Raw genomic sequence first — 23009 nt, 5'->3', positions numbered from 1 at the left:
CAAAACGACACCAACAGAAAACTGCCGACGTACATTCTCCCCTCCCCCCCCCCCCCCTACCACCACCGTTTTGTTACAGAACGACACCAACAGAAAACTGTCGACGTACATTCTCCCCCCCCCCCCACCACCACCGTTTTGTTACAGAACGACAGCAACAGGTACTTCCTGCAGTACGCCAAACAAAACGGCAAGGAATGTTACGAAATGAAAATGGTTTTTGGTGTCAAGTTTGATCCTCCCAGGCCGACTGTGTTGTTCTTCCAAGGCCAGATCGTTCAGGCACAGGGCATTGCGGTCAGTATAGGCAGAAAGATGGAAGGGGGGGGGGGGGTCCAGAGGCGTAGAGAGTAAGGAGGGCGGGGGATGGGGTACATATATCCCCGGGCGCCGACCCTAGGGTGCGTCAAAATGGGTTGAACAAAAAATTAAAAGCACATTTTAGCTGCAGTTTTGCATTATGAATATAAAAAATATTTGGGCGGCGCCAGATTGAAAGATTGTCCCCGGGCGCCGTAAAGGGTCGCTACGCCCCTGGGGCTGGGGGGGGGGGGGGTTAAGTGTAGACAGGCACAGAGTATAGTGGTAAGGGGGGGGGGATGGGAGGGTATTATGTATACATTTGGTGGTGGTGATCTAGATTTGGGGTTTCAGCATGCTGGGATGCGTGTATGACTGTCCTTTATGTCCGACTACTGAGATGACCTTCTGTAGGTCACACTACTGACCTGACCTTCTGTAGGTCACACTACTGACCTGACCTTCTGTAGGTCACACTACTGACCTGACCTTCTGTAGGTCACACTACTGACCTGACCTTAGGTAGGTCACACTACTGACCTTCTGTAGGTCACACTACTGACCTTCTGGAGGTCACACTACTGACATGACCTTCTGTAGGTCACACTACTGACATGACCTTCTGTAGGTCACACTATTAACCTTCTGTAGGTCAAACTACTGACATGACCTTCTGTAGGTCACACTATTGACATGACCTTCTGTAGGTCACACTACTGACATGACCTTCTGTAGGTCACACTACTGACATGACCTTCTGTAGGTCACACTACTGACATGACCTTCTGTAGGTCACACTATTGACCTTCTGTAGGTCACACTACTGACTCGACCTTCTGTAGGTCCAGCTGCTGATTAACGCCCAAGTGGAAGACGCCCTGGGCGCAGATTTCGCCGTCGAGACGGGTGTGACGTTGTACGAGCGGCCAGTGGAGAGGGCAAGGTCGACCTTCGAGTACCAGACTATGCTGGGGATCAGCTTCGCCATGGCCTTTATCCCAGTCTTGTTCATCAATAGTCTCATCTCGGAGCGGGCAGTAGGTCCTGGTTTTCTTATATCACAGGGGCCGGGCAGTAGGTCCTGGTTTTCTTATATCATTGGGAGCGGGCAGTAGGTCTATATTTACTTATCCCAAGATCTGTGAACCCCTTTATCCCAAGACCTGTGAACCCCCTTATCCCAAGACCTGGTAAACCCCCTTATCCCAAGACCTGTGAACTCCCTTATCCCAAGACCTGTAAACCCCCTTATCCCAAGACCTGTGAACCCCCTTATCCCAAGACCTGTGAACCCCCTTATCCCAAGACCCGTGTACCCCCTTATCCCAAGACCCGTGAACCCCCTTATCCCAAAAAATGTGAGCCCCCTTATCCTAATACCCGTGTAACCCCCCCCCCCCCCTTATCGTAAAACCTGTGTACCCCCTTATCCCAAGACATGTGAACCCCCTTATCCCAAGACCTGGTAAACCCCCTTATCCCAAGACCTGTGAACTCCCTTATCCCAAGACCTGTAAACCCCCTTATCCCAAGACCTCTAAACACCCTTATCCCAAGACCTGTGTACCCCTTATTCCAACACCTATGTACCCCCTTATCCCAAGACATGTGAACCCCCTTATCCCAAGACCTGTGAACCCCCTTATCCCAAGACCTGTAAACCCCCTTATCCCAAGACATGTGAACCCCCCTTATCCCAAGATTTGTGAACCCCCTTATCCCAACACCTGTGAACCCCCTTATCCAAAGACCCGTGTAAAACCCCCTTATCCCAAGACCTGTGTACCCCTTATCCCAAGACCTGTGTACCCCCCTATCTCAAGACCTGTGTACCCCCTTATCCCGTGATCTGTGAACCCCCTTATCCCGTGACCTGTGTACCCCCTTATCCCAAGACCTGTGAACCCCCTTATCCCAAGACCCGTGTATCCCTAGACAGGCGCCAAGCTCCTACAAGAGATGAGCGGCGTCCACCCCCTGGCCTACTGGCTGGGCACGTTCGCCTTTGACTTCCCGGTGTTCCTGATGGTGGTTGCGCTGATCATCTGCGCCCTGAACGTCAACCCCTACATCTTCATCATGAACAACCGCTGGCTGGTCACCTTGACCCTGGCCACGGTCTACGGGCTGGCGACCTTCCCCTTCCTCTACTTCCTGCAGAACTCTTTCACGACGCCGTCACGTGGTCTGCTCGTCATCCTCATCGTTAACATCGTCATCGGTAAGTCAGGTCAGGTCAGGTGGTGGTAGATAATGATTGCTACAGTAGTGGTGGTGGTAGATAATGATTGCTACAGTAGGCGTGGTGGTGGTAGATAATGATTGCTACAGTAGTGGTGGTTGTAGATAATGATTGCTACAGTAGTGGTGGTGGTAGATAATGATTGCTACAGTAGTGGTGGTGGTAGATAATGATTGCTACAGTAGGCGTGGTGGTGGTAGATAATGATTGCTACAGTAGTGGTGTTGGTGGTAGATAATGATTGCTACAGTAGGCGTGGTGGTGGTGGTAGATAATGATTGCTACAGTAGTGGTGGTGGTAGATAATGATTGCTACAGTAGTGGTGGTGGTGGTAGATAATGATTGCTACTGCAGGCGTGGTGGTGGTAGATAATGATTGCTACAGTAGGCGTGGTGGTGGTGGTAGATAATGATTGCTACAGTAGTGGTGGTGGTAGATAATGATTGCTACTGCAGGCGTGGTGGTGGTAGATAATGATTGCTACAGTAGTGGTGGTGGTGGTAGATACTGATTGCTACAGTAGTGGTGGTGGTAGATAATGATTGCTACAGTAGTGGTGGTGGTGGTAGATAATGATTGCTACAGTAGTGGTGGTGGTAGATAATGATTGCTACTGCAGGCGTGGTGGTGGTAGATAATGATTGCTACAGTAGTGGTGGTGGTGGTAGATAATGATTGCTACAGTAGTGGTGGTGGTAGATAATGATTGCTACAGTAGGCGTGGTGGTGGTAGATAATGATTGCTACAGTAGTGGTGGTGGTAGATAATGATTGCTACAGTAGTGGTGGTGGTAGATAATGATTGCTACTGCAGGCGTGGTGGTGGTAGATAATTATTGCTACAGTAGTGGTGGTGGTAGATAATGATTGCTACAGTAGGCGTGGTGGTGGTAGATAATGATTGCTACAGTAGTGGTGGTGGTAGATAATGATTGCTACAGTAGTGGTGGTGGTAGATAATGATTGCTACAGTAGGCGTGGTGGTGGTAGATAATGATTGCTACAGTAGTGGTGGTGGTCGATAATGATTGCTACAGTAGGCGTGGTGGTTTTAGATAATGATTGCTACAGTAGTGGTGGTGGTAAGTTATGATAATTTATACCAGGGTTTTTAAACACTGACATTCTTTCAACCCCCCCCCCCTCCTATTATATCCTATATCGTTCAGTAGCTACCTTGTACGTAAAAAAAATAGTAACACATTACTAGTTGACCGGATACGTTATAGCGACAAAAGGGGTGGGGTAGTTTTGGGATTGGATGAGTTGCGTTTGGGGTCTGGGTTAGGGGGTAGGGCTTGGTAATTACCAGAGTTAATGTTAAAGATATGAGAATAATGATAGAGGTCGACAGGGATATTGATGTGATAAGTACAACTCTAATATATTCTCTAAGGAGGGCGTCATTGATCAGGGGGTAATGTGCTAGACCCATATATGTATATGTGTGTTTCTATGTGTGGTTGTGTATCTGTGTGTGTGCTCGTGTGCGTGTATGGGTGTGTACATATACTAGTCGCTAGTCTCTCCCCCCCCCCTCCCCACCACCCCCCACAGTTTGAGCCCTTACACATCACCGGACTACCCCCCCCCCCCCGTCCCAATTTCTTTCATTCATTTTTCCTGCAGGTATCGCTATTGGCACAGTGATTGGTTTTTTCAAGCTGGGGGGCGTGGCCATTAAGGGCCATTGGGCCGTGTGGGACCAGGTGTGTAGTTTCGTGTCCCCCAACTACCTGCTGTCTGGGATGCTCATCGTCATGATGCTGCAAGTACCGTATGATGCCGTTGGTAAGGTGCTAAGGTGCTCAGCCGACTTTGTCTAGCCGTATGATGCCGTTGGTAAGGTGCTAAGGTGCTCAGCCGACTTTGTCTAGCCGTACCATGCCGTTGGTAAGGTGCTAAGGTGCTAATGTGCTCAACCTACTATGTCTAGCCGTACGATGCCGTACAAAAGTCTGCCAGCTCTCATGTCTGCAGGCATCATCGTGTGGCCGATAAGAATTGACCATTAGCTTGCAGGGGTCTCCAAACTTTTCAGCCCGAGGGCCGCATTGACTATCAGATAGCAGTTCGGGGGCCGAGAACACACTTGAGGTCCAAATAAAAAGAAATCAAAACATGGATGTTGTTTTTCAGAGGCGTAGCGACCCTTCCCGGCGCTCGGGGACAAACTTTTCGATTTTTTGCACCCCCCCCCCTCAAACTTTCGATTTGCACCCCCCCCCCCCCCTCGAGATTTCGATTTGCACCCCCCCCCCCCCCTCGAGATTTCGATTTGCACCCCCCCCCCCATTCAAACTTTCGATTTTCACCCCCCTCAACCTTTCAATTTATTTTTCCAACCCATTTTGGCGCCCCTAAGGTCGGCGCCCGGGGACATGACAAGTTTAGATCTGAAAGCCTTTATGTGGGTGTATAAATCAGAAACTACATTTTCTTTCCCTTGTAATTTTAGGTTCAGAAAATTTAAATGACTAGTTATGTCTGCAGCAAAGGCCAATTTCCATACCCACTCTTCATCAGACAATAATGGCTGTGGCTTGCCTTTACTTTCCAGGAAGTAACCTATTTCCTTTCTTAACTTAAATACTCTGCTAAGAGCTTTCTCACAACTTAGCCATCTTATTGCTGTGTAATATGGTAAATCCTGCGATACTGTGTCTGTTTCTTTCAACATGTCTCTGAACTGTCTATGGTTGAGGCCATGTGACCTTATCAAATTCATCATCTTCACCACAGGATTCATTACATAGCTAATGTCCATATATTTAGCACACAAAGCTTGCTGGTGAATAATACAGTGCAGGAACATTGGTTCTTGAATGTTTTTCTGATTACACATCTGCTTCACTTGTCCAACCAAGCCTTTCTTTATGCCACTCATGTTCGTTCCTCCATCCACAGTCAGGCAACTGAGATTAGTCCATTCCAAGTTATAATCAGCAAATGTTTTTTTTCAACTCATTGAATATATCCTCTCCGGTAACAGTGTCATACATGCTATGTAGAGAAGCCAGCTCTTGTGTTATGTTCATTTCTTCATCCACACCTCTAATGAACACAAGAAGTTGAGAGGTGGAACAGCTGTCCAGCGATTCATCCATTGCAATTGAAAAATGGCAAAACCTGCTTGCATGTTTCGTTATTTGAGTCACAATGTTTTCACCCATGTCTGCAACACGGCGGGCGATTGTATTTGCACCCAAAGCTACATTTTCAAATTGTTTTGACTTTTCTGGGCAAAGTTCCTCAGCCACCTTCATCAAACATTCCTTCACTACTTCACCATCTGTAAACGGTTTGCCACTTTTAGCCAGGACATAGGCAACATTATAACTGGCCTTTGTTAAGGCTTCATTTTCATTTGAGGATTTATTGATCAACGTCCTCTGAGGTGTGAGTTGATTTTTTAATTTAGAATATGTTTTGGCACGGACTTTACCCTCCAACTGTACATATTTACCCTGATGTTTGCTTTGATGATGACGGCGCAGGTTGTATTCTTTCATCACAGCCACGGTTTCATTGCAAATCAGACACAGTGCTTTATCTCCGGATTTTATGAAGAAGTATTTCAAATTCCATTCTTCTTGAAATTGCCGACACTCATCGTCTATTTTCCTTTTCTTCTTCTCGGCCATCGATGAGAGCTAAAAATAAATGAATTCAACGTGAAAAAAAAAGTGAAACACGATATCGCTTAAAAAAAAACACCTGATTATGCGATGCCCAAAGATGCTGTAGGCCTCAGTTTACGCTGATTACCCCTTGGTTACGACCTAGCTAGGTGTAAGAGGCGTCGTGGGGCCTAAGATGAAACCTTTGCAGGGCTGTACTCAAACGCTTCCGAAATTTTCATGGCGATCGGATGAAAGATGTCGTAATGCGTAATAATTACAAAAACGTTTTTTTTATATGTGTCAGCTCAAGCGTTGGATAACCTCCTGATTTAGGGGCCATCCACAACATGTCACATTTTTTAAACAACTCACAAAAAGCATGAACCTCGCCCCTAAATGACGTCATTTGGTAACAGTAAATGACTATAAATGGTGTTCAATTTATTTATTTACTAATGGTTAACCTTTTCTAAACAATATAAAAATTATCCCACCTTGTTTGTTCTGTGAATCAGATGCACCAAATACTATGCAAGTAAAAATTTGTCTGCTGACCAGTGCTTGCTAGTGTCTGACAAAATTTGAAGTGGCGAATACGCGGTTAGGAAGTTGACAAACGATACATTTATCTCTATTCGATACTTGCGATGCTAGAAAGAGGGGTGGGATGGGGGTCGGCTCGGGAAAAAACATGAAAAAGACAACAAAGCGCCGATGTACGCCAGAAGTTTGGGATGGTACTTTTCCAAAAGTCAATTATAAAACTTTCTCAGGGGAGATAATTCAAAGTATAGGCACTACAAGCTTACTATGACATTTCTTGTAAAAGTAAAAACAAGTAAACGTATGTAAAACCTAAGTTTCTAGTATTATGTTATTTTTGATAATTTGTAGGATACAGAATAGTACAGGATAGAAGCTATACGAAAATCACAAACACATATTTTACATTGAAAATGTACAAAGGACTTCGGGCCCCTAACCAATGGCACAAAGAAGGAACGCACATCATGAAAGCCCACTATATTTCTAGCGGCTTCTCGAGCTAGAGACTTTGTTGTTGTTTTTTTCAAAGAATTGTGCCGACGACAGCGTGGTTTATTTTAGAAGTAAGAGAGCTCGGATGAAAGCCCACTACATATCTAGCGGCTTCTCAAGCTAAAGTTTTTTTTTTAAAAGAATTATGCCGACGTCAGTGTGTTTGATTGTAGGTTTTTTTTCTACCTAAATAATAAAAAAACTGGTTTCGGCAGATATGTTTGGGTTTTTATTGCTGAGGACGGCAAAACAAATAAAAATGTCCGTAACTTTTTCCGCAGCTAAAAAGATGTCCGCGGGCCGGATAAAACAGCCTCGCGGGCCGCATCTGGCCCGCGGGCCGTAGTTTGGAGACCCCTGAGCTTAGGTATCACCAATTAGCATTATAATTTCATTGTATCATATGTCTATCACATTTCGAACCTGTCTAAATATCATTGTATATCACCTGTCTTAATTTGATTACACCTCTTCATGAATGTTATTCTATCACATGCTTGAATGTCATTGTATATCACCTGTCTGAATGTCAATCTACCACAGATGGCTTCCAGTTTCTCTTCTCACGCGATCACAACTTCCTGACAGAAAACAGCTACAAACTTTTGTGTCAGGCGGCCGTGGCCTGGGTGTTGGTCATCTTGCTGGACTACAAGGTCCATAGGTCATTCTGGTAGGTTGGTCATCTTGTTGGACTAAAAGGTCCATAGGTCATTCTGGTAGGTTGGTCATCTTGCTGGACTACAAGGTCCATAGGTCATTCTGATATTTATATATATATATATATATATATATATATATATATATATATATATATATATATATATATATATATATATATATATATATATATATATATATATATATATATATATATATATATATATATTTATATATATATATATATATATATATATATATATATATATATATATATATATATATATATATATATATATATATATATTTTTATATATATATATATATATATATATATATATATATATATATATATATATATATATATATATATATATATATACTCTTAAAACAGCAGAAGACGTATCACATTGGTAGGGTAGATAACATTGAATATTGTAACGCCAGGTACTTGATCGTGTGGCTCTTGAGGCGACCGTTAAAAAAATGGACGGGTCATCCAGACAAAACCCCGTTGGAGGAGGACAGTGACGTCACAAAGGAGAGAAAACGGGTGAAAGACACGCAGAAGGAAACATTACTACAGACTGGTAGCGTGGTGGTCTTGTGCTACGTTGTGTTCAGTGTGTTGTTGTGTTGTGTTTAATAGTGAAGAATGGTCAGACTCTAGTGCAGAAGAGAAGCACACATTTTTATATTGTTCAACATTCCTTTGTATTTTCTATATCTCCACCGTCTGCCCATGTCCCTACAATGTTGGTGGTTTCATATCTCCACCGTCTGCCCTACAATGTTGGTGGTTTCATATCTCCACCGTCTGCCCATGTCCCTACAATGTTGGTGGTTTCATATCTCCACCGTCTGCCCATGTCCCTACAATGTTGGTGGTTTCATATCTCCACCATCTGCCCATGTCCCTACAATGTTGGTGGTTTCATATCTCCACCGTCTGCCCATGTCCCTACAATGTTGGTGGTTTCATATCTCCACCGTCTGCCCATGTCCCTACAATGTTGGTGGTTAGTAGTATATTAGGTCCCTTTTGGGTCGTATGGGTGAAGGAGCCATGGGTGAGCAGGAGCAGGAGCAGGAGCAGGATGCGGAACAAAGGATATATAGTAAAATACTCGCCCACCTGGCGGAGGGTGAAGGAGCCGGCGGGACAATGAGATATAGTAAAATACTCACCCAGCGGGGTGAGGGTGGGTGAGGGTGAAGGAGCAGGCGCAGGGTGAAGGAGCCGCAGGCGCAATGACATATAGTAAAATACTCACCCACCTGGGTGAGCAGGTGGGTGAGGGTGAAGGAGCCGCAGGCGCAAAGGCATATAGTAAAATACTCACCCACCCTAGGGTGGGTGAGCAGGTGAGGGAGTAGGTCAGTAGGTCACCACCGGTGACCTTGTGACGTAATCAGTGACCTAATTACGTAATTTTAACGAGTTTTTTAATTAGTTTTAAATTTTAATTAATTTTTGACCTAGTTACGTAATTTTAATGAGTTTTTTAATTAGTTTGAATTTAATTTTTAAGTTTTAATTAATTTTTTATTGACGAGTTACGTAATTTGATTATTTGTTTCATTTTTAATTATTTTTAAAAATTTTAATTTTTAATTAGTTACGTAATTTGATTTTAATTACTTTGTATTTTTTAAAGTTTAATTTTTTAAATTTTAATTTTTAATTTTAATTAATTTTTTTTTTTTTTTTATTTTTTTATTAACGAGTTACGTAATTTGATTATTTGTTTGTTTTTAAATTTTATTTTTAATTGTTGTTTACTTGTTGTTTATTTGTTTGGTTTAATTCATTTTAATTAGTTTGATTTTAATTACTTTGTTTAATTTATTTATTTGATATATTTCTTTTCTTTGTTGCATGGTGTTTTAAATTCTCCCCTACAACGACCGTGTACAAAAAACAGGTTAAATTCTCCACCACAACGAACGTTATAAACATAGAACATTCATTTAATCACATCTGTTACTTAGCGATCCGCGATCCTTTGTTTTTGACACGCGCTCCTCGTTTTTTAATGGGAATGTATTGATCGCACCCACGGGCCATCACACCTAATTAATTTGGTCACGCCTCGTGGGTTTATGGGTTGTTCACGTCGTGTGTCGTTTTAAGGAGTTAGTGTTGGCCGCGGTACGAGCTGTTTGGCTCGCTGTTGAGAGTTGGACAGTAGGTGTGTCGGTCACGTATCGGGGTTGTGCAGTTTGTCTGTTGGTCGCTGATGGGGTGTCGCTCGGTATAGTTTGGTTGTTGTGTGCTTTCTTATAATGATTCGTCAAATTGTCAAGTCATGTAAATACTTTCCCGCAAGTTGTGCAGGAATGTCTTTGTCGGCCGTGAACAGAGTCGTGATGTCGTGTCAAATTTTTTTTAAGGCCGAATACCCGGTCACAGATCTCGCATGTGAAGCGGGTCATGGCTGGCTGGCTGGTTGATTGGGCGGCTTCCATTATTGACGTGGTGTCTAGTGTGTGGATGCTTGGGTAGGTTGGTGGCTGTAGAATAAAAATAAAATAAATACATAAAATAAAAATCATAAAATAAAATACATACTTAAAACAAAATTAAAAATGAAACGTACCTATGAGATTGAACGTGTAAGCTGAACGTGAAGGTAGGTGTATGTGGAGATCCGAAGTGGTGTAGTTGGATGTAGCTGGATCCTTTGGTTCAGTGGATGCCTCAGGGATGGGTAGGTAGCTCACTGGTTGTCTTGTTGGGTCGGTTGTACACTAAAAAAGAAAATTCAATTGACTACTTATTTAGATACATAATTATTTAAAGGGTATTTTAATGGGGTTAGTTCCCTTAAAATAAACGTACTATTCACCTTACCTCGGTGTACGATTCAAAAGTAAAGTAATTAATTAAAAGGTATTTGAATGGGGGTTAGTTCCCTTAAAACAATACGTACTAAAAATAAACGTACTATTCACCTTACCTCGGTGTACGATTCAAAAGTAAAGTAATTAATTAAAAGGTATTTGAATGGGGGTTAGTTCCCTTAAAACAATACGTACTAAAAATAAACGTAATATTAACCTTACCTCGGTGTACGATACAAAAAAAAAAAAAAAAAAAAAAAAAAAAAAAAAAAAAAAAAAAGAAAAAAGTAAAGTAAATACATGTGAGTACTTATTTAGTAAGATTTGATTTTAATAGGGTTAGCGCCCATAAAACAAAAGTAATATTAACCTTACCTTTAATAGAATAAACACGCACAAAAGATGTGGTCCGTGTAGGGTTAGGTAGATGTGATGCTTGGTAAAGCTGGCGTGGGTTTAGTCTCAGGAGTCAACAGAGGTCTCATCCAGGATAAGTCGCTGTGACGCTTGAATTGAAGTCCGAAGTCGAAGTGTTTAGAACACAATTTTCGCGGTCATTTATACGGTTGCTCAACCTAATTACACCACCAGCTGTCGCACAACAGCTGTTGCATAATGACCTACGTACTTCGCGGAGCTAACAAAGCGATCGGTAAAATCGATTAACGTGGTAACAGGTGTTCCCACACTTAACGCTGGCTTCGCGGAGAGACACTTAGCTCTTTCAATTAAATGCGGGACCCCTGCTGTGTTCGTTTTAGTGAACAACACATAAACCCACGAGGCGTGACCAAATTAATTAGGTGTGATGGCCCGTGGGTGCGATCAATACATTCCCATTAAAAAACGAGGAGCGCGTGTCAAAAACAAAGGATCGCGGATCGCTAAGTAACAGATGTGATTAAATGAATGTTCTATGTTTATAACGTTCGTTGTGGTGGAGAATTTAACCTGTTTTTTGTACACGGTCGTTGTAGGGGAGAATTTAAAACACCATGCAACAAAGAAAAGAAATATATCAAATAAATAAATTAAACAAAGTAATTAAAATCAAACTAATTAAAATGAATTAAACCAAACAAATAAACAACAAGTAAACAACAATTAAAAATAAAATTTAAAAACAAACAAATAATCAAATTACGTAACTCGTTAATAAAAAAATAAAAAAAAAAAAAAAAAATTAATTAAAATTAAAAATTAAAATTTAAAAAATTAAACTTTAAAAAATACAAAGTAATTAAAATCAAATTACGTAACTAATTAAAAATTAAAATTTTTAAAAATAATTAAAAATGAAACAAATAATCAAATTACGTAACTCGTCAATAAAAAATTAATTAAAACTTAAAAATTAAATTCAAACTAATTAAAAAACTCATTAAAATTACGTAACTAGGTCAAAAATTAATTAAAATTTAAAACTAATTAAAAAACTCGTTAAAATTACGTAATTAGGTCACTGATTACGTCACAAGGTCACCGGTGGTGACCTACTGACCTACTCCCTCACCTGCTCACCCACCCTAGGGTGGGTGAGTATTTTACTATATGCCTTTGCGCCTGCGGCTCCTTCACCCTCACCCACCTGCTCACCCAGGTGGGTGAGTATTTTACTATATGTCATTGCGCCTGCGGCTCCTTCACCCTGCGCCTGCTCCTTCACCCTCACCCACCCTCACCCCGCTGGGTGAGTATTTTACTATATCTCATTGTCCCGCCGGCTCCTTCACCCTCCGCCAGGTGGGCGAGTATTTTACTATATATCCTTTGTTCCGCATCCTGCTCCTGCTCCTGCTCCTGCTCCTGCTCACCCATGGCTCCTTCACCCATACGACCCAAAAGGGACCTAATATACTACTGTGGTTTCATATCTCCACCGTCTGCCCATGTCCCTACAATGTTGGTGGTTTCATATCTCCACCGTCTGCCCATGTCCCTACAATGTTGGTGGTTTCATATCTCCACCGTCTGCCCTACAATGTTGGTGGTTTCATATCTCCACCGTCTGCCCATGTCCGTACAATGTTGGTGGTTTCATATCTACGTCTGCCCATGTCCCTACAATGTTGGTGGTTTCATATCTCCACCGTCTGCCCATGTCCCTACAATGTTGGTGGTTTCATATCTCCACCATCTGCCCATGTCCCTACAATGTTGGTGGTTTCATATCTCCACCGTCTGCCCATGTCCCTACAATGTTGGTGGTTTCATATCTCCACCATCTGCCCATGTCCCTACAATGTTGGTGGTTTCATATCTCCACCGTCTGCCCATGTCCCTACAATGTTGGTGGTTTCATATCTCCATTGTCTGCCCATGTCCCTACAATGTTGGTGGTTTCATATCTCCACCGTCTGCCCTACAATGTTGGTGGTTTCATATCTCCATTGTCTGCCCATGTCCCTACAATGTTGGTGGTTTCATATCTCCACCGTCTGCCCATGTCCCTACAATGTTGGTGGTTTCATATCTACGTCTGCCCATGTCCCTACAATGTTGGTGGTTTCATATCTCCATTGTCTGCCCATGTCCCTACAATGTTGGTGGTTTCATATCTCCACCGTCTGCCCATGTCCCTACAATGTTGGTGGTTTCATATCTACGTCTGCCCATGTCCCTACAATGTTGGTGGTTTCATATCTTCGTCTGCCCATGTCCCTACAATGTTGGTGGTTTCATATCTCCACCGTCTGCCCATGTCCCTACAATGTTGGTGATTCTAGATGCCCTCCTGATGGTGGACCTCCAAAAGACCTACTGCCATCTGACGTCTTGCAAGCCCGCGGTTCACCCGACAAATCTGGGGATTCCCGACAAGGAGTGTCTGGGTCTGCTGGGCAAGAACGGTGCCGGGAAGACAACTCTATTTAAAATGCTGACGGGTGACCTGAGCATCACCAAAGGAAACGTCTACATGAAAGGGAAAAACATAAAAACGCACTTAAAAACCGTGGGTCACACTTGATTTCCGTTTGCTTTAATTTTAAATTTCATCATTACTACTGGTGAATGTCCAGTCTATGATGAGTTACTTCCCTTAATGTAACAGGTCCAGTGTATGATGAGTTACTGCCCTTAATGTTACAGGTCCAGTCTATGATGAGTTACTGCCCTTAATGTTACAGGTCCAGTCTATGATGAGTTACTGCCCTTAATGTTACAGGTCCAGTCTATGATGAGTTACTGCCCTTAATGTTACAGGTCCAGTCTATGATGAGTTACTGCCCTTAATGTTACAGGTCCAGTCTATGATGAGTTACTTCCCTTAATGTAACAGGTCCAGTGTATGATGAGTTACTGCCCTTAATGTTACAGGTCCAGTCTATGATGAGTTACTGCCCTTAATGTTACAGGTCCAGTCTATGATGAGTTACTGCCCTTAATGTTACAGGTCCAGTCTATGATGAGTTACTGCCCTTAATGTTACAGGTCCAGTCTATGATGAGTTACTGCCCTTAATGTTACAGGTCCAGTCTATGATGAGTTACTGCCCTTAATGTTACAGGTCCAGTCTATGATGAGTTACTGCCCTTAATGTTACAGGTCCAGTCTATGATGAGTTACTGCCCTTAATGTTACAGGTCCAGTCTATGATGAGTTACTGCCCTTAATGTTACAGGTCCAGTCTATGATGAGTTACTGCCCTTAATGTTACAGGTCCAGTCTATGATGAGTTACTGCCCTTAATGTTACAGGTCCAGTCTATGATGAGTTACTTCCCTTAATGTAACAGGTCCAGTGTATGATGAGTTACTGCCCTTAATGTTACAGGTCCAGTCTATGATGAGTTACTGCCCTTAATGTTACAGGTCCAGTCTATGATGAGTTACTGCCCTTAATGTTACAGGTCCAGTCTATGATGAGTTACTGCCCTTAATGATACAGGTCCAGTCTATGATGAGTTACTGCCCTTAATGTTACAGGTCCAGTCTATGATGAGTTACTGCCCTTAATGTTACAGGTCCATTCTATGATGAGTTACTGCCCTTAATGTTACAGGTCCAGTCTATGATGAGTTACTGTCCTTAATGTTACAGGTCCAGTCTATGATGAGTTACTGCCCTTAATGTTGCAGGTCCAGTCTATGATGAGTTACTGCCCTAATTGTTACAGGTCCAGTCTATGATGAGTTACTGCCCTTAATGTTACAGGTCCAGTCTATGACGAGTTACTGCCCATAATGTTACAGGTCCAGTCTATGATGAGTTACTGCCCTTAATGTTACAGGTCCAGTCTATGATGAGTTACTGCCCTTAATGTTACAGGTCCAGTCTATGATGAGCTACTGCCCTTAATGTTACAGGTCCAGACTATGATGAGTTACTGCCCTTAATGTTACAGGTCCAGTCTATGATGAGTTACTGCCCTTAACGTTACAGGTCCAGTCTATGATGAGTTACTGCCCTTAATGTTACAGGTCCAGTCTATGATGAGTTACTGCCCCCAGTTTGACGCCCTCCATGACGTGTTGACAGGACGAGAGACCCTGTACCTGTACGGCAGGTTGAGGGGGGTGCAGGAGGGCAGCCTGCGTGAGGTGACCGAGACCATCATCGACTTCATCACACTGAGGCCTCACGAGGACAAGTGCACATCACACTACAGGTTTTTGACGCCATCTCATCGTACAACTCACGTGACATTTGATCTACTGGTTATCGAGATCTGATACCATCAATAGAATAAAAATAAATTAGGCTGGCTAGTGGTCGATATATCTAATCCACATTTTAGGCTGGTTAGTGGTCGATATATCTAATCCACATTTTAGGCTGGTTCGTGGTCGATATATCTAATCCACATTTTAGGCTGGCTAGTGGTCGATATATCTAATCCACATTTTAGGCTGGTTAGTGGTCGATATATCTAATCCACATTTTAGGCTGGCTAGTGGTCGATATATCTAATCCACATTTTAGGCTGGCTAGTGGTCGATATATCTAATCCACATTTTAGGATGGCTAGTGGTTGATTTATCCAACCCACATTTACGGGTGGCTAGCGTTTGATATATCGTATCGATAGTGGCGGCAACAAGAGGAAGCTGTCTGTTGGTATAGCAATCATCGGCAACCCCCACTTCATCATGTTGGACGAGCCGACAGCTGGTCTGGATCCGGTGTCCAGGAGAAGTCTATGGCGGTGTCTGCATATGATCAGGTCAGCTGAGAGAACACTGGTGCTGGCGTCACACAGGTAGGTGAACACAGGTGTGTGGTCACGTGGTTAGGTGGACGATGGTGCTGACGTCACACAGGTAGGTGAATACAGGTCACGTAGTTAGGTGGACGATGGTGCTGACGTCACACAGGTAGGTGAACACAGGTGTGAGGTCACGTAGTTAGGTGGACGATGGTGCTGACGTCACACAGGTAGGTGAATACAGGTCACGTAGTTAGGTGGACGATGGTGCTGACGTCACACAGGTAGGTGAACACAGGTGTGAGGTCACGTAGTTAGGTGGACGATGGTGCTGACGTCACACAGGTAGGTGAACACAGGTGTGAGGTCACGTAGTTAGGTGGACGATGGTGCTGACGTCACACAGGTAGTTGAATACAGGTCACGTAGTTAGGTGGACGATGGTGCTGACGTCACACAGGTAGGTGAACACAGGTGTGTGGTCACGTAGTTAGGTGGACGATGGTGCTGACGTCACACAGGTAGGTGAATACAGGTCACGTAGTTAGGTGGACGATGGTGCTGACGTCACACAGGTAGGTGAACACAGGTGTGAGGTCACGTAGTTAGGTGGACGATGGTGCTGACGTCACACAGGTAGGTGAATACAGGTCACGTAGTTAGGTGGACGATGGTGCTGACGTCACACAGGTAGGTGAATACAGGTCACGTAGTTAGGTGGACGATGGTGCTGACGTCACACAGGTAGGTGAACACAGGTGTGAGGTCACGTAGTTAGGTGGACGATGGTGCTGACGTCACACAGGTAGGTGAATACAGGTCACATAGTTAGGTGGACGATGGTGCTGACGTCACACAGGTAGGTGAATACAGGTCACGTAGTTAGGTGGACGATGGTGCTGACGTCACACAGGTAGGTGAATACAGGTCACGTAATTAGGTGGACGATGGTGCTGACGTCACACAGGTAGGTGAACACAGGTGTGAGGTCACGTAGTTAGGTGGACGATGGTGCTGACGTCACACAGGTAGGTGAATACAGGTCACGTAGTTAGGTGGACGATGGTGCTGACGTCACACAGGTAGGTGAACACAGGTGTGAGGTCACGTAGTTAGGTGGACGATGGTGCTGACGTCACACAGGTAGGTGATTACAGGTCACGTAGTTAGGTGGACGATGGTGCTGACGTCACACAGGTAGGTGAACACAGGTGTGAGGTCACGTAGTTAGGTGGACGATGGTGCTGACGTCACACAGGTAGGTGAATACAGGTCACGTAGTTAGGTGGACGATGGTGCTGACGTCACACAGGTAGGTGAACACAGGTGTGAGGTCACGTAGTTAGGTGGACGATGGTGCTGACGTCACACAGGTAGGTGAATACAGGTCACGTAGTTAGGTGGACGATGGTGCTGACGTCACACAGGTAGGTGAACACAGGTGTGAGGTCACGTAGTTAGGTGGACGATGGTTCTGACGTCACACAGGTAGGTGAATACAGGTCACGTAGTTAGGTGGACGATGGTGCTGACGTCACACACGTAGGTGAACACAGGTGTGAGATTACGTAGTTAGGTGGACGATGGTGCTGACGTCACACAGGTAGGTGAACACAGGTGTGAGGTCACGTAGTTAGGTGGACGATGGTGCTGACGTCACACAGGTAGGTAAACACAGGTGTGAGGTTACGTAGTTAGGTGGACGATGGTGCTGACGTCACACAGGTAGGTAAACACAGGTGTGAGGTCACGTAGTTAGGTGGACGATGGTGCTGACGTCACACAGGTATGTGAATACAGGTCACGTAGTTAGGTGGACGATGGTGCTGACGTCACACAGGTAGGTGAACACAGGTGTGAGGTCACGTAGTTAGGTGGACGATGGTGCTGACGTCACACAGGTAGGTGAATACAGGTCACATAGTTAGGTGGACGATGGTGCTGACGTCACACAGGTAGGTGAACACAGGTGTGAGGTCACGTAGTTAGGTGGACGATGGTGCTGACGTCACACAGGTAGGTGAATACAGGTCACGTAGTTAGGTGGACGATGGTGCTGACGTCACACAGGTAGGTGAACACAGGTGTGAGGTCACGTAGTTAGGTGGACGATGGTGCTGACGTCACACAGGTAGGTGAATACAGGTCACGTAGTTAGGTGGACGATGGTGCTGACGTCACACAGGTAGGTGAACACAGGTGTGAGGTCACGTAGTTAGGTGGACGATGGTGCTGACGTCACACAGGTAGGTGAATACAGGTCACGTAGTTAGTTGGACGATGGTGCTGACGTCACACAGGTAGGTAAACACAGGTGTGAGGTCACGTAGTTAGGTGGACGATGGTGCTGACGTCACACAGGTAGGTGAATACAGGTCACGTAGTTAGGTGGACGATGGTGCTGACGTCACACAGGTAGGTGAACACAGGTGTGAGGTCACGTAGTTAGGTGGACGATGGTGCTGACGTCACACAGGTAGGTGAATACAGGTCACATAGTTAGGTGGACGATGGTGCTGACGTCACACAGGTAGGTGAACACAGGTGTGAGGTCACGTAGTTAGGTGGACGATGGTGCTGACGTCACACAGGTAGTTGAATACAGGTCACGTAGTTAGGTGGACGATGGTGCTGACGTCACACACGTAGGTGAACACAGGTGTGAGGTCACGTAGTTAGGTGGACGATGGTGCTGACGTCACACAGGTAGGTGAATACAGGTCACGTAGTTAGGTGGACGATGGTGCTGACGTCACACACGTAGGTGAACACAGGTGTGAGGTCACGTAGTTAGGTGGACGATGGTGCTGACGTCACACAGGTAGGTGAACACAGGTGTGAGGTCACGTAGTTAGGTGGACGATGGTGCTGACGTCACAGTTAGTTGAATGGGGGTCATTTAAAATGTAGAGGCGTTGTCCAGCTGGGTACGTTGTTCATATAAAAATGCCCAAATGTGTGATCAAATGTGTTCCGAGGTAGTTGTATTAACGAAAAATCTAGTTCAGAAACCCCACAATGTGGAAACTTGTGGAGGAAAGTCCATTTGGTATGTGGGGGAGGGGTGTGAAGTTGGTATGTTGGGGAGGGGGGGGGGGGCTGAAGTGGGTACATATTGTCCGTGTCTTCCAGTGATACATAGGAGAAAAACATTTCAGCATGGAAGAATGCGAATCTCTGTGTACACAGATTGCAATCATCAAGAACGGAAACATTCTTTGTCTGGGCAGTTCTCAGCACTTAAAAACCAAATTCGGTCAAGGCTATTCAGTCTTCTTGCACGCGCAACAACGAGAGGGCGGGAGTTTGACGCCCTTAGAGCCAGCTGTTGAGTTCATTATTGATTGTATTGGCACGGAGGTCAAGGTACGTAAATATTCACATTTGAACTGACATGAACACTGGTAATTTTTCAAGCTCGTCTTCTTCGGCAGCCAACCATGGACATGTAACAGCTCTACCATAACTATGTTTAGTTACCAAAGATCGCTGTTTTAAACTATTTCCTGATTCTATAACTTCTTAGCTTGATTCAGTTGATAATTTTACTTTCTATTGTATCCATCAGTAACGGCCAGTTCCATTTGTTTGTTATCAAATTCCGCACAAATAAAATCATGTAGGTAGCTAGTTGTTTCTCAACGCTGAATACTTTGTTTTTTAGACAGCCAGCAGTTTGTCTCAGTTGGCAGAAATATCAAATATACCCTCATAGTTTTTGGTAGCTTTTTATTCTTTTCTATATTTTCTTTTCACGCACTAATAACAATTTTAACCTGAATGAATACAAATTTAATTTTTTCTAACAAAGGTAAGCTACTTTGCAAATACTAATTTGTAAACCAGATATATTTTATTTCCCATTGAGTAAAACAAAGGAGCTTAGGTCAAAGTACATAAATAAAAATTATTTAAATTTTTTAACCTAAATACTGAAATAAACACAGGTAATAATAATATTAAGCTAAACCAATTTTTAAAAAAATAAATAAAAAGATATCAAAGGGAAGCTACTGTACAAAAACTAGCTTGTAAACATAATATACTTAGTTAATTCCCTTAGACCGTGAAAAACTCAATTCAAGGTGCAAATATAAATAGTCACATTTTTTTGTTTTTATATTTTAATCAATTAAAAAATATATATATATCTCCAATCGATGCTGGTAATGATATTCGGCTAGAAAAAGCAGACGAATAAAAAAATATGAATTTATTTTTCCAAAGGGAAGCTACTGTACAAATGCTAGTTTGTAAAGAGAATATATTTAGTTATTTCCCTTAGACCGTGAAAAAAATGTCAAGGTAAAAATCGTAAAAATCACGTTTTGGTTTGTTTTTGTATAGATTTTTTTATAAAAAAATATTTCTAATCGATAGCGGTGATGATATTGGGCTAGAAAAGCAGACGAATAAAATATGAATTTATTTAATCTAAGGGAAGCTACTGTACATATACTAGTTTGTAAATAGAATATATTTAGTTATTTCCCTTAGACCGTGAAAAAAAAAATGACACAACATCAAGGTAAAAATCTTAAAAATCACGTTTTGGTTTGTTTTTGTATAGATTTTTTTAGAAAAAAATATTTCTAATCGATATTGGTGATGATATTGGGCTAGAAAAGCAGACGAATAAAATATGAATTTATTTAATCTAAGGGAAGCTACTGTACATATACTAGTTTGTAAATAGAATATATTTAGTTATTTCCCTTAGACCGTGAAAAAAAATGTCAAGGTAAAAATCTTAACAATACCACTATAGTTGATTTTTATATTGAACTTAGATTTTTTTAAAAAGATCTCAGATTGATTTTGGTTATGATATTGGGCTAGAAAACAGACGAATAAAAATACGAATTTATTTGATCAAAGGGAAGCTACTGTACATATACTAATTTGTAAATTGATTATATTTAGTTATTTCCCTTAGACCGTGAAAAAAAATGAAGCGAAGTGAAGGTAAAAAACTTAACAATCACGTTTTGGTTTTGTATATTTTAACCTACATTTTTTTATAAAAAATAGTTCTAGTCGATATTGTTGATGATATTGGGCTAGAAAAGCAAACTAATAAAATATAAATTTCTGATCTAAGGGAAGCTACTGTACATATACTAGTTTGTAAAGAGAATATATTTAGTTATTTCCCTTAGACCGTGAAAAAAAATGAGGCAATGTCACGGTAAAAATCTTAACAATACCACTATAGTTGGTTTTTAAAATATTTTAACTTAGATTTTTTTAAAAAAGATCTCTGATTGATTTGGGTAATGATATTGGGCTAGAAAAAAGACGATTAAAATATGAATTTATTTAATCTAAGGGAAGCTACTGTACATATACTAGTTTGAAAAGAGAATATATTTAGTTATTTCCCCTAGACCGTGATACAAAAATATGACGCAATGTCAAGGTAAAAATCTTAACAATACCAGTATAGTTGTTTTTTATATTGAACTTAGATTTTTAAAAAAGATCTCTGATTTAATGCCCAGCCCTCCTACCTCCCCAGGTGTTTAATGCCCAGCCCCCTACCTCCCCAGGTGTTTAATGCCCAACCCTCCTACCTCCCCAGGTGTTTAATGCCCAACCCTCCTACCTCCCCAGGTGTTTAATGCCCAACCCTCCTACCTCCCCAGGTGTTTAATGCCCAACCCTCCTACCTCCCCAGGTGTTTAATGCCCAACCTTCCTACCTCCCCAGGTGTTTAACGCCCAACCCTCCTACTACCAACTGCAGGTGCCCGAGAGCACACGCCTGTCCAGACTGTTCAGGATTTTAGTCAGCGCCAAGAAAATTTTTGACTTCCGCCACTTCTCAGTCCAGCAGACGTCCCTAGAGCAGGTCTTCCTGCTGCTCATGAAGGAACAGACAGCACCTCAGCTAGCACCAAAGAATAATGTTTGTTGTCATCTCAGCTATTAAATGTCATTTGTTTGTTGTCATCTTAGCTATTAAATGTCATTTGTTTGTTGTCATCTTAGCTATTAAATGTCATTTGTTTGTTGTCATCTTAGCTATTAAATGTCATTTCAACAAAACCTGCTCTGAACATGTATTTGTTGTCATCTCACCTATTAAATGTCATTTCAACAAAACCTGCTCTGAACATGTATTTGTTGTCATCTCACCTATTAAATGTCATTTCAACAAAACCTGCTCTGAACATGTATTTGTTGTCATCTCACCTATTAAATGTCATTTGTTTGTTGTCATCTTAGCTATTAAATGTCATTTCAACAAAACCTGCTCTGAACATGTATTTGTTGTCATCTCACCTATTAAATGTCATTTCAACAAAACCTGCTCTGAACATGTATTTGTTGTCATCTCACCTATTAAATGTCATTTCAACAAAACCTGCTCTGAACATGTATTTGTTGTCATCTCACCTATTAAATGTCATTTCAACAAAACCTGCTCTGAACATGTATTTGTTGTCATCTCACCTATTAAATGTCATTTCAACAAAACCTGCTCTGAACATGTATTTGCTTGTGTACAACTGCATTCAAACATGTACAAGACCTGTTGGTGTAGGACCAGATGTGTTAAACTCAAGCTCAGTTTAGCTCTAGCTTTAAGCTCAGTTTGACCAAATAAGCAGGTGTCACTTCAATGAAATATAATACTAGGGACAGCAGTAATGTGGCAGGTGTCGTCGTGTGTCCATGTGATGTCGTGTGTCCATGTGATGTCGTGTGTCCATGTGATGTCGTGTGTCCATGTGATGTCGTGTGTCCATGTGATGTCGTGTGTCCATGTGATGTCGTGTGTCCATGTGATGTCGTGTGTCCATGTGATGTCGTGTGTCCATGTGATGTCGTGTGTCCATGTGATGTCGTGTGTCCATGTGATGTCGTGTGTCCATGTGATGTCGTGTGTCCATGTGATGTCGTGTGTCCATGTGATGTCGTGTGTCCATGCAATAAGTGGTGACAGTGTAGCTGCCTTGACAGAAGTGGAGACACCAATAACTACAACACAAAATGTGTACTATACAAGTAAAGTGGTGACACCAATAACTGCAACACAAAATGTGTACTATACAAGTAAAGTGGTGACACCAATACCTGCTACACAAAATGTGTACTATAGGAGTGCAGTGGTACCAGCAAGATACATTAGATACCAACAAAATTCTGTTGT

General features: G+C 42.6%; 1 protein-coding gene across 1 annotated transcript; it reads left to right on the top strand.

The window, feature by feature from the left end:
- Nucleotides 1–153: 153 nt before the first annotated feature.
- Nucleotides 154–22434, top strand: LOC131930266 (phospholipid-transporting ATPase ABCA1-like). The gene is made up of 11 exons (XM_059286685.1): nt 154–297; nt 1143–1337; nt 2236–2521; nt 4174–4335; nt 7749–7878; nt 8313–8455; nt 13436–13662; nt 15130–15317; nt 15738–15908; nt 19013–19220; nt 21564–22434. The coding sequence occupies exons 1-11, from the start codon at nt 208–210 to the stop codon at nt 21783–21785; spliced, it is 2022 nt and encodes a 673-aa protein (XP_059142668.1). The 5' UTR covers nt 154–207; the 3' UTR covers nt 21786–22434.
- Nucleotides 22435–23009: the final 575 nt, after the last annotated feature.

This window comes from Physella acuta, unplaced genomic scaffold (genome assembly GCF_028476545.2).
Source record: "Physella acuta isolate Inbredline_101_S28 unplaced genomic scaffold, ASM2847654v3 ptg000098l, whole genome shotgun sequence".
Lineage (NCBI taxonomy): Eukaryota > Metazoa > Mollusca > Gastropoda > Physidae > Physella > Physella acuta.
This window is presented reverse-complemented; position numbering and strand designations above follow the sequence as displayed.

Excerpts from the sequence above, each read along its gene's own strand:
- LOC131930266 (XM_059286685.1), top strand. The coding sequence starts at position 208 with ATGAAAATGGTTTTTGGTGTCAAGTTTGATCCTCCCAGGCCGACTGTG. Across the intron at positions 1,338-2,235 it reads GTCTCATCTCGGAGCGGGCA|ACAGGCGCCAAGCTCCTACA; the intron begins GTAGGTCCTGGT and ends GTGTATCCCTAG. Across the intron at positions 19,221-21,563 it reads GTATTGGCACGGAGGTCAAG|GTGTTTAACGCCCAACCCTC; the intron begins GTACGTAAATAT and ends CTACCTCCCCAG.